General features: G+C 39.1%; 1 protein-coding gene across 1 annotated transcript; it reads left to right on the forward strand.

Annotated features, from left to right (window-relative positions):
- The first annotated feature begins 2,879 nt into the window (after positions 1-2,879).
- Positions 2,880-3,926, forward strand: LOC121146126 (trace amine-associated receptor 6). Its single transcript, XM_040965433.1, has one exon. The coding sequence runs from the start codon at positions 2,892-2,894 to the stop codon at positions 3,924-3,926; it is 1,035 nt and encodes a 344-aa protein (XP_040821367.1). The 5' UTR covers positions 2,880-2,891.
- Positions 3,927-12,592: the final 8,666 nt, after the last annotated feature.

Below are 12,592 nucleotides of genomic sequence, written 5' to 3' on the forward strand. Positions count from 1 at the left end.
CACACAAGTACAACTCCTGTGACACTTTTATTTAATAACAAATCATTTCCCTCTTAAGATTGCAAGCTTCAGGATGGGCACTGTAGCATGCTGGGCATAGTTGCAAACCCAGCTTCTGGGTTTATAATCCAGCTCCCTAGTATTGTTCCTGGGAAAGCAGTGGAAGATGGTCTAACTCCTTGTACCTGTGCACCCAAATGGGAGACCTTGAAGAAGCTCCAGACACCCTGATTCAGCCTGGCTCAAAGCTGCTTTTGGAGCCATTTGGGGAGTGAGCCAGCAGAAAGATGATCTCTGCCTCTTATGCGCTCTCTCTCTCTCTCTCTCTCTCTCTCTCTGTAATTTTACCTTTCCAATACATAATTTTTAAAATGTGCATGCTTCATGAAGATTTATACTCAGGTATAGACATTCAATAGTATGTTGTAAATAGCTGGAATAATCAATAACTAAACCTCTAAGCCACAGAGGGTGCTACAAAGCTGTTTATCTACTCAAAAAGGCAAAAGTCATCACATCATAATTTTTATCACCTGGAAGAATGGTTTTAAGATGTTAAAGGAGGACTGGATTTTGTCCCCAGAGAACATTTGCCAATATCTGGAGACATGGTTGGTTCTCTCAATTGAAAGCTCTTATTGACATGTAACAGCAGGAATGCTGTCAGACACCATAGACTGTATGGACAATTTTCTATATCAAATAGTGATCAAAACTCAAATGTCAATAATGCTTAAATTGAGACACCGGGCACAGGATTGTATCTAAACAAGTAGATGACACTGATTAAAAATCAGATGGCCAGGTAGATTAATGATAATAGCATCACTTCTTATAGCTCAAAAAGCACAAGTATTCAAAAAGCACTGATAATTCAAAAAGCACAAGCATTGTAAGGCCAGTCTCTCACTAGGAAGAGACTTGTTCCATTTTCCAGGAAAATGGAATAATGTTCTTAAACTGCATTATTCTCCCATTCTAGGCATGAGAATGTTGCCAAAGAATCTGCTCCCATGGGACCTATTTCTGCTTCAATTAAATCTATTTATTGGTTTGAAAATGTACACTCCCACCCTCCCCTAATACACACACACACACACACAACACACCACATGAAATAGAAGGAGAGAGATCACTCAAGCACTGAATTACTACCCAAATACTTTCAACAGCCATGGCTGAACTGCAGTGAAACCGGATATAAATTTGGGTCTCCCATGGAAGTGGCAGTGACCTACCTCCTTAAATCATTGCCTGCTACCTCGCAGGCTGCTTGACAGCAAGAAGGTGGACTTGAACTTGAGTAGTCTGATATGAGACACAGGTGTCCCAAGTGCTTTCTTTCTTTCTCTCTTTTTTTTTTTTAACAGATTTATTTATTTTTATTGGAAAGGCAGATATACAGAGAAGAGGAGAGACAGAGAGGAAGATCTTCCGTCCGATGATTCGCTTCCCAAGTGACCGCAATGGCCGATACTGTGCCAATCCGAAGCCAGGAACCAGGAGGTTCCTCCAGGTCTCCCACTTGGGTGCAGGGTCCCAAGGCCTTGGACCATCCTTGACTGCTTTCCCAGGCCACAAGCAGGGAGCTGGATGGGAAGTGGGGCCACGTACCCATATGGGATCCTGGCGCATGCAATGTGAGGACCTTAACCACTACACTATCACGCCAGGTCCCCAAGTCCCTTCTTAAACAGTATGAAAAACTCCTACACCAATCTTTTTATTGTCATTTTCTTATGAACTTTTTGAAGTGTCCTCATATCTGAAATAAAAAGCATTGAAGAAGCAAATCATGATTATGAAAAGGGGAAATAGAACAACTTTTTTTTTTGAAGAAAAAATATCTTTGGGACCAGTGTGGCAGCCTAGTGGCTAAAGCCCTCATCTTGTACACACCGGGATCCTCGTATGGGTGCCAGTTCTAATCCCAGTGGCCCTGGCTCCCTTCCCGCTCCCTGCCTGTGGCCTGGGAAAGCAGTCAAGGACAGCCCAAGGCCTTGGTACCCTGCATCCAAGTGGAAGACCTGGAGGAACCTCCTGGTTCCTGGCTTTAGATCAGCTCAGTTCTGGCCATTGCAGCCGCTTGGGGAGTGAATCAGCAGATTGAAGAACTTTCTCTATCTCTCCTCCTCTCTGTATATCTGACTTACCAATGAAAAATGAATAAATCTTTAAGAAAAAAGAAAAAAATCTTCAAACATAAAAGCATTATAGTAGAGTGAAGATTTAATGGAATAATTTGCCCAATAATCACTGCTGAAAATAATCTTACTAATTCACACTTTGCACTGCAGGGATTCTGTCGAGGGATTTCTTTTCCCATTTCATGACACTTATTTAGTAGGAAGGCTCACATCTTGGGATAGCAATGCCAGACAGATGATATATACATATAACAGGAAGATTAAATAATATTTATGACTAAAAGAAAAATTTATGAAGGTAAGGCAATAAATCATTGGTGGGTTGAAATCTATCCCCAGCATACTTGCATATTTACAGAATATAATTTTGGTGGTTTTATTTATTTTTGTCCCTCTGTTCTCAGTGGTCATATTTTCTTATTACTGTCTTCTGCAGCACGGTTTTGTAGAAATAGGGATTCGTCTCTTGACCTCCTCTTCATCCCTCCCTATTTCCCTCACACACACTAGTTCTTCAGCAACAGTCAGAAGCTTACATTCAGTTATTTACGTTTATCATGGAATTATAGGTATTTGCAATGGTGGAAAACCTAGTTGCATTTTATTTTGTTACAGAAAACATTTGGAATATGTGAATCACTTCCTCCTAACCAGGAGTAGTGACATTTAAGATTATACACTGAAAAACAAACAATAATAAATTTGAAGAAAAACACAAGCACTTCAAGTATAATCAGCAGGAACATGAGCAACTCGTCCCTACCCACAACTGAAGAGTTCTGCTTCGAGAACCTGAACGGGTCATGCGTGAAAGCTCCCTACTCCTTGGCTTCACGGGTGCTCCTCTACACGGTGTTCGGCTTTGGGTCCCTGCTGGCTGTGTTCGGGAACCTCCTGGTGATGATTTCAATCCTCCACTTCCGACAGCTGCACTCCCCCACCAACTTCCTCATCGCCTCTCTGGCCTGTGCCGACTTTCTGGTGGGGGTGACCGTGATGCCCTTCAGCATGGTCAGGTCCGTGGAGAGCTGCTGGTATTTTGGGAGAAGTTTCTGCACTTTCCACACGTGCTGTGATGTGGCCTTTTGCTATTCTTCTCTGTTCCACCTGTGCTTCATCTCCATCGACAGGTACATTGCGGTCACAGACCCTCTAGTGTATCCCACCAAGTTCACGGTGTCTGTGTCAGGAATTTGCATCAGCATCTCCTGGATCCTGCCCCTGGTGTACAGTGGAGCTGTATTTTACACTGGTGTCTATGACGATGGGCTGGAGGAGTTATCCAATGCTGTTAACTGTATAGGAGGTTGTCAGACAGTTGTAAATCAGAACTGGGTGTTGATAGATTTTCTGTCCTTCTTTATACCTACCTTAGTGATGATTATTCTCTATGGTAATATTTTTCTGGTGGCTAGACAGCAAGCTCAAAAAATTGAAAATATTGGCAGCAAAACAGAATCATCTTCAGAAAGCTACAAAGCCAGAGTGGCCAAGCGAGAGAGAAAAGCAGCTAAAATCTTGGGCATCACTGTGGTAGCATTTATGATTTCATGGTTACCCTATAGTATTGATTCGTTAGTTGATGCCTTTATGGGCTTCATAACCCCTGCCTATATTTATGAGATCTGTGTTTGGTGTGCTTATTATAACTCAGCCATGAATCCTTTGATTTATGCTTTATTTTACCCATGGTTTAAAAAAGCTATAAAAATTATTTTGAGTGGTCAAGTTTTAAGAAACAGTTCAGCAACCATGAATTTGTTCTCTGAGCAAGCATAAATAGTTGCAAGGAGGAAGCTGAAGCTAGCCTTAAAATTTCTAAATCAAGGGCACTTTAAAAAGTAAGACTGGTACTGAAGAGTAAGCTTAACAGTCTTCACATCAGATGGAACAGATCATTGTTTTCTAGTCTTGCTATGAAATGCACCTGGTTGTTACTTCACAAATATTTCAACTTGACCAGTCAGAGTAAATTATATTATCTGATTCAGAGCTCAACACACTTCATTCTAACACCTCTTTCTCTTTCTTCTTTTAATACACTCATTCTTCCCTTTGTTCTGGTATGTCCTCTAAGAATAACTTTATTCTTTGTTTTGTTTTGTTTCCTCCTTTCCTTATAAAGTTTTCAACTTTCTCCTATTCTTTGTTTTGCTTTGCTTCTTTTAGACAAAGAGCCTCATGAGTACCAGTTTAACCTGTTAGTCTTAGGAGAGATCTTAAGATACAGGGTTACAGTAATTTTATTTGTTTGTTGGTTTATTTGTTTTTGAACCTGTCATTGATACTGTCTCAACCCATGTGTTGTGAAAAATTGAACTTGCATTACTTTTAACATATTGTTTACTCAATACTATGTCAACCAATTTCATAACATTGTAAATTGTTGCTGATGTTTTGTAGGGGCTTTTAACTAACCGGGACTTTACTCTGTTAGCTCTACCTTCAGACCAGAGAAGGTCTCCCCTAGAAACCGCTGAACTTATCTGGACAATAAGATGCTGGACTCTATGCTAGGTATATGCTTGCAATGAATGAATCCCAATTGAACTTCAACTGTGATTATGCAGCAAGGTGGAGGAATCCACCATGGGGGTAGGGTTGTGGGAGGGCTGGGGGAAAGCCCAGTGCCTATAAAACTGTATCACATAATACAATGTTATTAACAATTAAAAGAAAGTTACAGGGTTAAAGTAAAAACAAGAGCCACTCTACTTCCTATAATTATGTTGGGGTGGTGTGGCTGCTCTTCTAGATGTTATCAAAAACCATATTAAGATTTGGTCTGGACAGCACCCTCTACTACACTACTCAATGTTACTTATTACTTGTTATAGTTAGAGAGAATCTCTAGCTTTATTTTTCTATAATGAAACTTAGTTACAGCAAAGAGGTTTCATGGTTTATGGCCCAGAGAACATAAAAGACATGAAAAGTGAAGATAATATGGAGTCCTAAAAGGGAGGTTGAAAATAAAAACTCATGAATCTGAATAATTCACGGACTTTTGTGATTCATTAATATGCCATCATGTTTTAATATTGGTTCATTAATTGTAACAAATGCTCTCTACTACTTTAAGATATTAATAATAGGATATTTTTGATTGGGTTAAGAACTGTATTATCATTGCAACTTTTCTATAAATTAAAGCTATTTTGAAATATAAGTATTTATAAACAAATAGACCATGTAATTCCTGCTTGATGATATCTATCCTATCTTTGTTTGGATCTTATGCTACACAGTAAGTTTTTGTGGGAGGAAAAAGTGGAAATCATGCTGAGAAAATATCAAGAGCAAAGAAACAGAATGTGCCTTGGATGCTCAAGGAATCTGCAGATAAAACAGCAAATAGCCACCACAGGAAACTTTTTGATATTGACACCCAAACACGTCCATTTCTTCTTCCTAGTTCTCCCCAAGTATCATCTTGATGTTTGGGAGCATTCTTATTTCCACGTCTCTCCATAAGATTTGACTTGGTAATTGTTTTCTCTTCTAAGCCAGCAATTTCCTAAATAAAGATTATAATGACCATCACATAAAATGCCCCCAACAATTTTGCGCCAATGCTGAGTTAGAATGGCTGTATTCTGTGTCCTGATCTTGAAGAACAGCTCAGCACATTGTCAAAGTAAAGATTCAGAGAAGGCTGTTTTAACAATAACTTGCCCAACTGTAAGTGTGCAAAGTCTTTTTAAGCATGAAGATCTCTTTGGAATATTTGCTCAAATAATGTTCCGAGGAAATATTTAATGAACATATATCTACATTGTCTGCTTATAGTAGTTATAAAATATATTCATTGTTTTGTATTGATGTTTTGGTTTTTCACCTTTTATTTGATCAGTTGAATTTACATGTCTAAATAGTAGAGCTGTGGGCCAGTGAGGTGGGACAGCAAGTGTAGCTGTATTCTATAGTAGAGTACAAACTACGGTTCCAGCTGCTCCACTCGGATACAGCTCTATGATAATGCATATGAGAAAGTAGTAAAATATGACCCAAGCCCTTCTGCCTGTGCTACACATCTGGCAGACCTAGATGAGGTTCTAGCTTGCTAGCTTCAGTCAGGCCACTGAGAAGTGCGGTGTTAGATGACAGTTTCCATCCCTCGATTCCGTCTCCTTCCTCTGCCACCCTGTCCTTCAAATGCATTAACAAATAGCATTAAATAGGCACTCATGTTTTGCATGATTTGCTTGTTTTTAGGGTTTTTTTTTATTAATTACATTGCATTATGTGACACAGTTTTATAGGCACAAGGAGTTCCCCTACCCCTCCACAAGCCCTTCCCCCATGGTGGATTCTTCCACCTTGTTGCATTACCACAGTTCAAGTTCAGTTGAGATTCTTTCATTGCAAGCATATACTAAGCATAGAGTCCAGTATCTTATTGTCCAGGTAAGTTCAATGGCTTCTTGGGGAGACCATCTCTGGTCTGAAGATAGGGCCGGCAAAGTATCATCCTGATCAATTAAAAGCCCCAACATAACATCAACAACAATTTATAATATTATGTAATTAATTGACATAGTATTGAGTAACCAATATGTTAAAAAAAATCAAGTTCTCAACCACATCCTGTGACTTTTTCATTGACATTTCAATTTTAGTTTATATACAACTGGGTTCTATACACCTTAAAATGGCTCTGCATTACTGTTCAGCTGTGTCGTGTCTATTTTCATTATAGTATTTAGCACTTGTATAGCGTTGAAGCATAATTTTGCTGAAACTGGCTGTTTTTCAGGTGGTCTAGACTGACTTATAACTCTAACAAAAGTATGTCAACAGTTTAGGTGCAGGACAGTTTTAGGAGGGGTATGCAGAGAAATCTTCAATACCCTAGTGAGGAGTAACTAATCTTTGTGTCCCACTTAGTGAGGTAGAAGTGAATCCATGCTGACCATTCCTGTCTGATTCTAAGCTTTCCTTATTGTTCTCGTCTATCTATTCTAGATTTTTTGTTTGTTTGTTGTTTGTTTGTGTTTTTAGTTTTAGTGTACAAATTATATAATATGGAATATGGGACTTTGAAGAAAACAGACAATGCTATTAACAAAACAATCTAAGAGCATTCCATGGAGAACTGAGAGTAGAAGCTGAGCAGAAATGTGGAGCAGTTTTATATATATGTGTGTGTGTATGTGTGTATACACATACATATGTATTCATGTATGTATGTATAATATGTAAATACACACATGGATGTATATATTTTATTATGTATAAAGTTAATGGGATAATTGAACATACAAAAAATTAATCACACAAAAAAATCAATAGACCTATCTGAAGCAGAGCATTTGGTGAGCCATAATCAATCCGTCTGCCAGTATATTATTTTGGGCCTACATCTGCACTGTTCAACATGATAATTATGTGAAACATGGGGTTATCAGCTTTTATTATTATTTTCCATGACAGTGTGTAGATATAGGGATTCTTTCCTCCCCTTCCCTTTCCCTCTCCTCATTTTCTCCCTCCTGCCCTTCCCCCGTTTTGTCACAGTAGTGTAGTCCTTTAGTAACAACTGTAAGTTTAACATTAGATTTCCCTTGATCTTAGCCAAAAAGCCTAAAAGTGAATCAAACATTAGATTTCAAAGCCTTAGTAAGAACAGAATGTAGAGTGTCTCATTACTTTGTACACGTATGCATAATCACCACATATGTTACACATATTTCTGCCAAATAGATTTGATCTATAGAAAATAAAGATTAGCCTTATGATCTGAATCTAGTGGTAGGAGTTGTGGTGCAGTGGGTTGGACTGCAACGGGAGATATCTGTACCCTGTGTTGGAAAACCAGTTCTGCCTCTGCTTATGTTCCAGGCTTCTGCCAGTGTATGTCCTGGAATGTGTCATGTAACAGCATATGTACCAGCTACCCATGTACAAGATAGGATGGAATTCTAGGTCCCTGGCTTCAGTTTGATCTGCCCCTGGCTGTTGTGGGCATTTGGAGAATAAACCAACACATGGAAAGCTCTTTCTGTTTCTCTCTCTCTCTCTCCTGTATATGAGTCTGTGGTTTGAATCCCAGATACTCCATTTCTGATCAAGCTTGTTGATAAACACTGTGAAACAGTGAACGATTGTCCCAGGAGTTTCCCTGTTACTCATGTGATGGACCCACATGGAATATCTGCCTTATGATTTCAGCATGGCCTCGGCTCAGGTACTAGGGTCATTTGGGAAATACCAGAGCAAATGGAATATCTCACTCTCTCTTTTTTGTTGATTCCATTTCTCTGTAACTCTGCCTTTCAAATAAATAAATAAATAACTGAAAAACTAACATATTCGACTTTTAATGATTTCTGATAGTAACCTTTCTTTTTTTGGTTCTGTAACATAAGGGCTGTGCCAGGGCTGTTTTTTCTGCTTCTGGCATTCAACTGCAGGTCTGTCCTGCCTGTCTTCTCACTCAGTGAGCTAGGCTAAAGGAGTTTCTGCAATGGAGCAACCTACCTGTTTTCTTGCCCAAAACTGAAAGGGCCAGGCTGAACCACATAATTATTTTTAAAGCTGCACTTGAACATAGCAAGTGTCGCATCACACATATTTATTAATTAAAGTACATACTATGATCAGGTCTAACAATAGTGAATTTGAGACATTTGCTCCTTTCGGGGGTAGAGTATGGGAGAATTCTCATAGGAGAGGAGGACAAAATAGAAATGGGTCGTGTAGAAGACAGCTCTCTTGGTGAGAGCAGGGACAGGTGCTCTGAGTAAACACTGAGGATGGCCAATACTTGAGCCATCATCTGCTGCCTCCCCAAGATGTGCTTTGACAGGTACTGGGTCTGAAGTGGATTAGCTGGGGCTTGAATCAGCCACGCCACATGGTACGTGTACATCCCAAGTGATAGTTGAACCCTCTACACCAAGCCTCCACTGCCTTGCAAGCTTTCTGGAGTACCTTCATCGTTTCATACTCACACACACTCAGTTATGTCATATACTCTCATGTGCTGCCAGCTGGGGTAAACTGTGACATGGTTTACATCAATTGTACAAAAATGCAAGCTACAGGGTGGCATTATGGCACAGGCATACAGCATGGGTGCTGATTCGAGTCCCAGTGATTCTGCTTAGAATCCAGGTTCCTGGGCCCGGTGGCTTGGCCTAGCGGCTAATGTCCTCGCCTTGAACATGCCAGGATCCCATATGGTCGCCGGTTTTAATCCCGGGGTCCTTGCTTCCCATCCAGCTCCCTGCTTGTGGCCTGGGAAAGCAGTCAAGGATGGCCCAAAGCCTTGGAACCCTGCACCTGCATGAGAGACGTGGAAGAGCTCCTGGCTCCTGGCTTCAGATCAGTGCAGTATCGGTGCTTGCAGTCTCTTGGGGAGTGAATCATCGGAAGGAAGATCTTTCTCTCTGTCTCTCCTTCTCTCTGTGTATCTGACTTGCAATAAAAATAAATGAATCTTTTTTTAAAGAAAGAATCCAGCTTCCGCTAAAGCAATATACAATGGCTCAAGTACTTAAGCTCCTAAAACCCATGTGGTAGACCTGTAAGAAATTCTTGGCTCCTTGATTCAGATCAGCTCAGTCTAGGTAGTTGCAGCAATTTGGCAAGTAAACCAAAAGGAGAATGGAAGTTGGATTTCTCATTTTCTCTTTCTTCCTCTGTGTGTAGGGTGTGTGTGTGTGTGTGTGTGTGTGTGTGTGTGTGTGTGTGTGTGTGTGTGTGTGTGTGTTGCTCTGTGTAACTGTGCCTTTCAAATAAATAAATACATTTGAAAAATAAAAAAAAACAATAGGAGTTTTAAAATGGTGAGACAAAGAAGTGATCAAATTCATGCAAAATAAGAAGAATCTATTAGGAATTTGAGATCACACTGATATATTTTGTGAAACATAAAGTAATTGAAAAGGCAGATCCAAACAGGCACAAAAATGCTAAGAAATGGTTGTGCTTGTTTAGTGGATTTCTGGTGGCGTGTTTCAGATGAAAACTAGCACTGATCACGCCTCAGCTTATGTGTAGTTCCTGGAGAGGTTCAGCTCATATCTGATTACAAAGTTATGTTGAATAGTGTCTTAAAACTTACATGTAAAGGAGATTCTGTTTTGAATGTAGTCAAAATCACAGTGATTTCAGCATTGTCACTAATGTCTGTCAGCAAAAGAAATCAATGCATCCACCTCACAGTACAGTTGCTCCAGAAACTAATTTCTTCTGTACTTACCATTGTTGTAGATTTACAATAGCTTTCTTGCATGTGTCAACAGATCTTGTTTGATGATTTCAGAAAGAAGCAGCACAATATTATTGCACAAATCTGGCTATTTAATTTGGTTTGTTTTGTAAGGATTTTTGTTTTTGAAAAGTAGGGCTATGAAGAAGGAAAACTGGTGGGAGGGACGTCTTTCCTCTGTTGCTTACTTCCTAAAATGCTGCAACAGCCAGGCCTAGGTTAGATCAAAGTAAAAAAACAAAAACAAAAACAAAAAAACCCTGGAACTCTGTCTGGGTCCCCACGTGGGGGGCAGGGGCCATCCTCTGCACTTTAACAGGTGCATTAGCAGTTAGTCTGCTTGGAAGCGGAGCTGGAAGTGGTGCTGCAATGGGGAGGCACGCAGGCAGCATCTAGACCTTCTGCAGCAGAGAAGACCTCCTGTCTAGTTTTTCATGTTAGTCTTATTCACAGTTTTATTAGTGGCCCAGTTTCTTCTGATATAGATGAAAAAGACAATAACTTTCAGAGAAGGAAATCAAGGTAAATTACCAAATTTTCTGTGTACCTTGTCTATAGCACAAATTTAGTAGCATCCACTCCACAGGGCTTATAGGAATTAAGTGAGATTCAAAATAACATAGGTCTCAACAAATATTAATTCCTCCCTTTCCATTCCCCCAGCGGGATCCCCCTCTGTCTAAGGCAGCTTTCTCCACCCAACAAAAACAAGAGCGGCTATAAGACATAGCCCCTTTTTCTGTTTCTGTGAAAGCAATTAATACAATTTGCCACCTTGTGAAGCAGTTGGGAATGCTCACTTCCAAGATGGGGACTTCCATGCCCAATCAAATAGAGAGTGGGTTTTACTTAAATGTGCAATTTAAAGTAATGACTAACATATGTGTTGCAACTTACATTTAACTTACATTTATTGTTATGTCTAAGACATAATGTTTTTGTCTTCTTAATGTCCCAAAATTGCATTTGCTGAGATACATTCTAATTTGCTTTTTATTATTAATCTACAATTTATTTATATATAATGATTCTTAACATCATAATGGAAGAGAAAGACTATTATATTACTTTCAGAAAATTAATCATTAAAAATACACAGAAAACATTTTGCAACATGCTTTTATTTTTTAAAAAGATAAATTCAAGACTAACAGAGGTTATTTCTCCATTTATATTTTAATCACTATCATATAGGGTGGAATAAACTCACTCACAAAGTAAGACTTTTACTTCTTTAAGCATGTTTACTGAAATGTCTGTTTTCAATTATTTTAATGGCTAATCATGAATGCTGATGTATGAATTATTTTTAGAGAGCACTGACTCATTATTCTTTACTTAATATATTTGCATCTGGATCTATATTTGTCTATGTATATGCACTCTGAATATTTGAAAAAAAAATTGTAAGGTTTTCAAATAAGCAACTGTGAAGTTTTTAAAAGTCTGTAAAGTCTGGGCTTCATTGTGACACAGCAGGTAAAGCCACTGTCTACAATGCTGCTATTCTATACCAGAGTCCATGCCCCTCATGCCACTCTTGTATTTCAGATCTCTGTTAGTGCTACTGATAGAGCAGCAGAAGGTGGTCCATTTGGAGTTCCAGGCTCCTGGTTCTGGCTTGGGCCAGCACTAGCTGGGTGGCCATTTGGAAAATGAGTCAGTAGAAGGAAAATCTCATTCTTTTCCTCTCTCTCTCTCTCTCCCAGGGCCTTTCACTCCATATTTCATGTTAATTTTTAAGCCTTTAAAAAATCTATAAGAAACATGAAAGTAGGGTGATTAGAGACCTTGAAGACATTCTTCCTGGAGAAAGCAGAAGCAAGATGTACAAAAATGCTAGTACTTTTGCTCTCATACCTGCTGAGAAACGCTTGGTTCAAGTCTGAGAAAGTATGTGGCACAGGTACCCATTTGACCAAAGCAAATCATGTGCTGCGACACCTGGAGCTATAAGAGGGACTTTCTTGGACAAGAGATATTAAAAAGAGTGAGAAGTGGGTGAGTATTTATTGTCACATATTTCATGAATTTTCAAGCTGCACTCATTTGAAAATTTTTAAACCCATTCCGAAATGTAGTAAATAAATTCAATAATTATTAAAATGGATAGACCTGACTCACAAAATTGTTTAGTAGTTCAGAGTCCAAAGAAACAGGAAATCTAAAATGAGCATTTCAAAAGACATGAAGCAAAGTTATTATTCAAATAAAGTTTCTAAAAACTAAA

Source organism: Ochotona curzoniae, unplaced genomic scaffold, assembly GCF_017591425.1.
Source record: "Ochotona curzoniae isolate NIBS_2020 unplaced genomic scaffold, NIBS_Ocur_1.0 scaffold_3890, whole genome shotgun sequence".
NCBI classification, from domain to species: domain Eukaryota; kingdom Metazoa; phylum Chordata; class Mammalia; order Lagomorpha; family Ochotonidae; genus Ochotona; species Ochotona curzoniae.

Bases quoted from the DNA above. Each gene is read 5' to 3' on its own strand.
- LOC121146126 (XM_040965433.1), top strand. From the start codon at position 2,892: ATGAGCAACTCGTCCCTACCCACAACTGAAGAGTTCTGCTTCGAGAAC.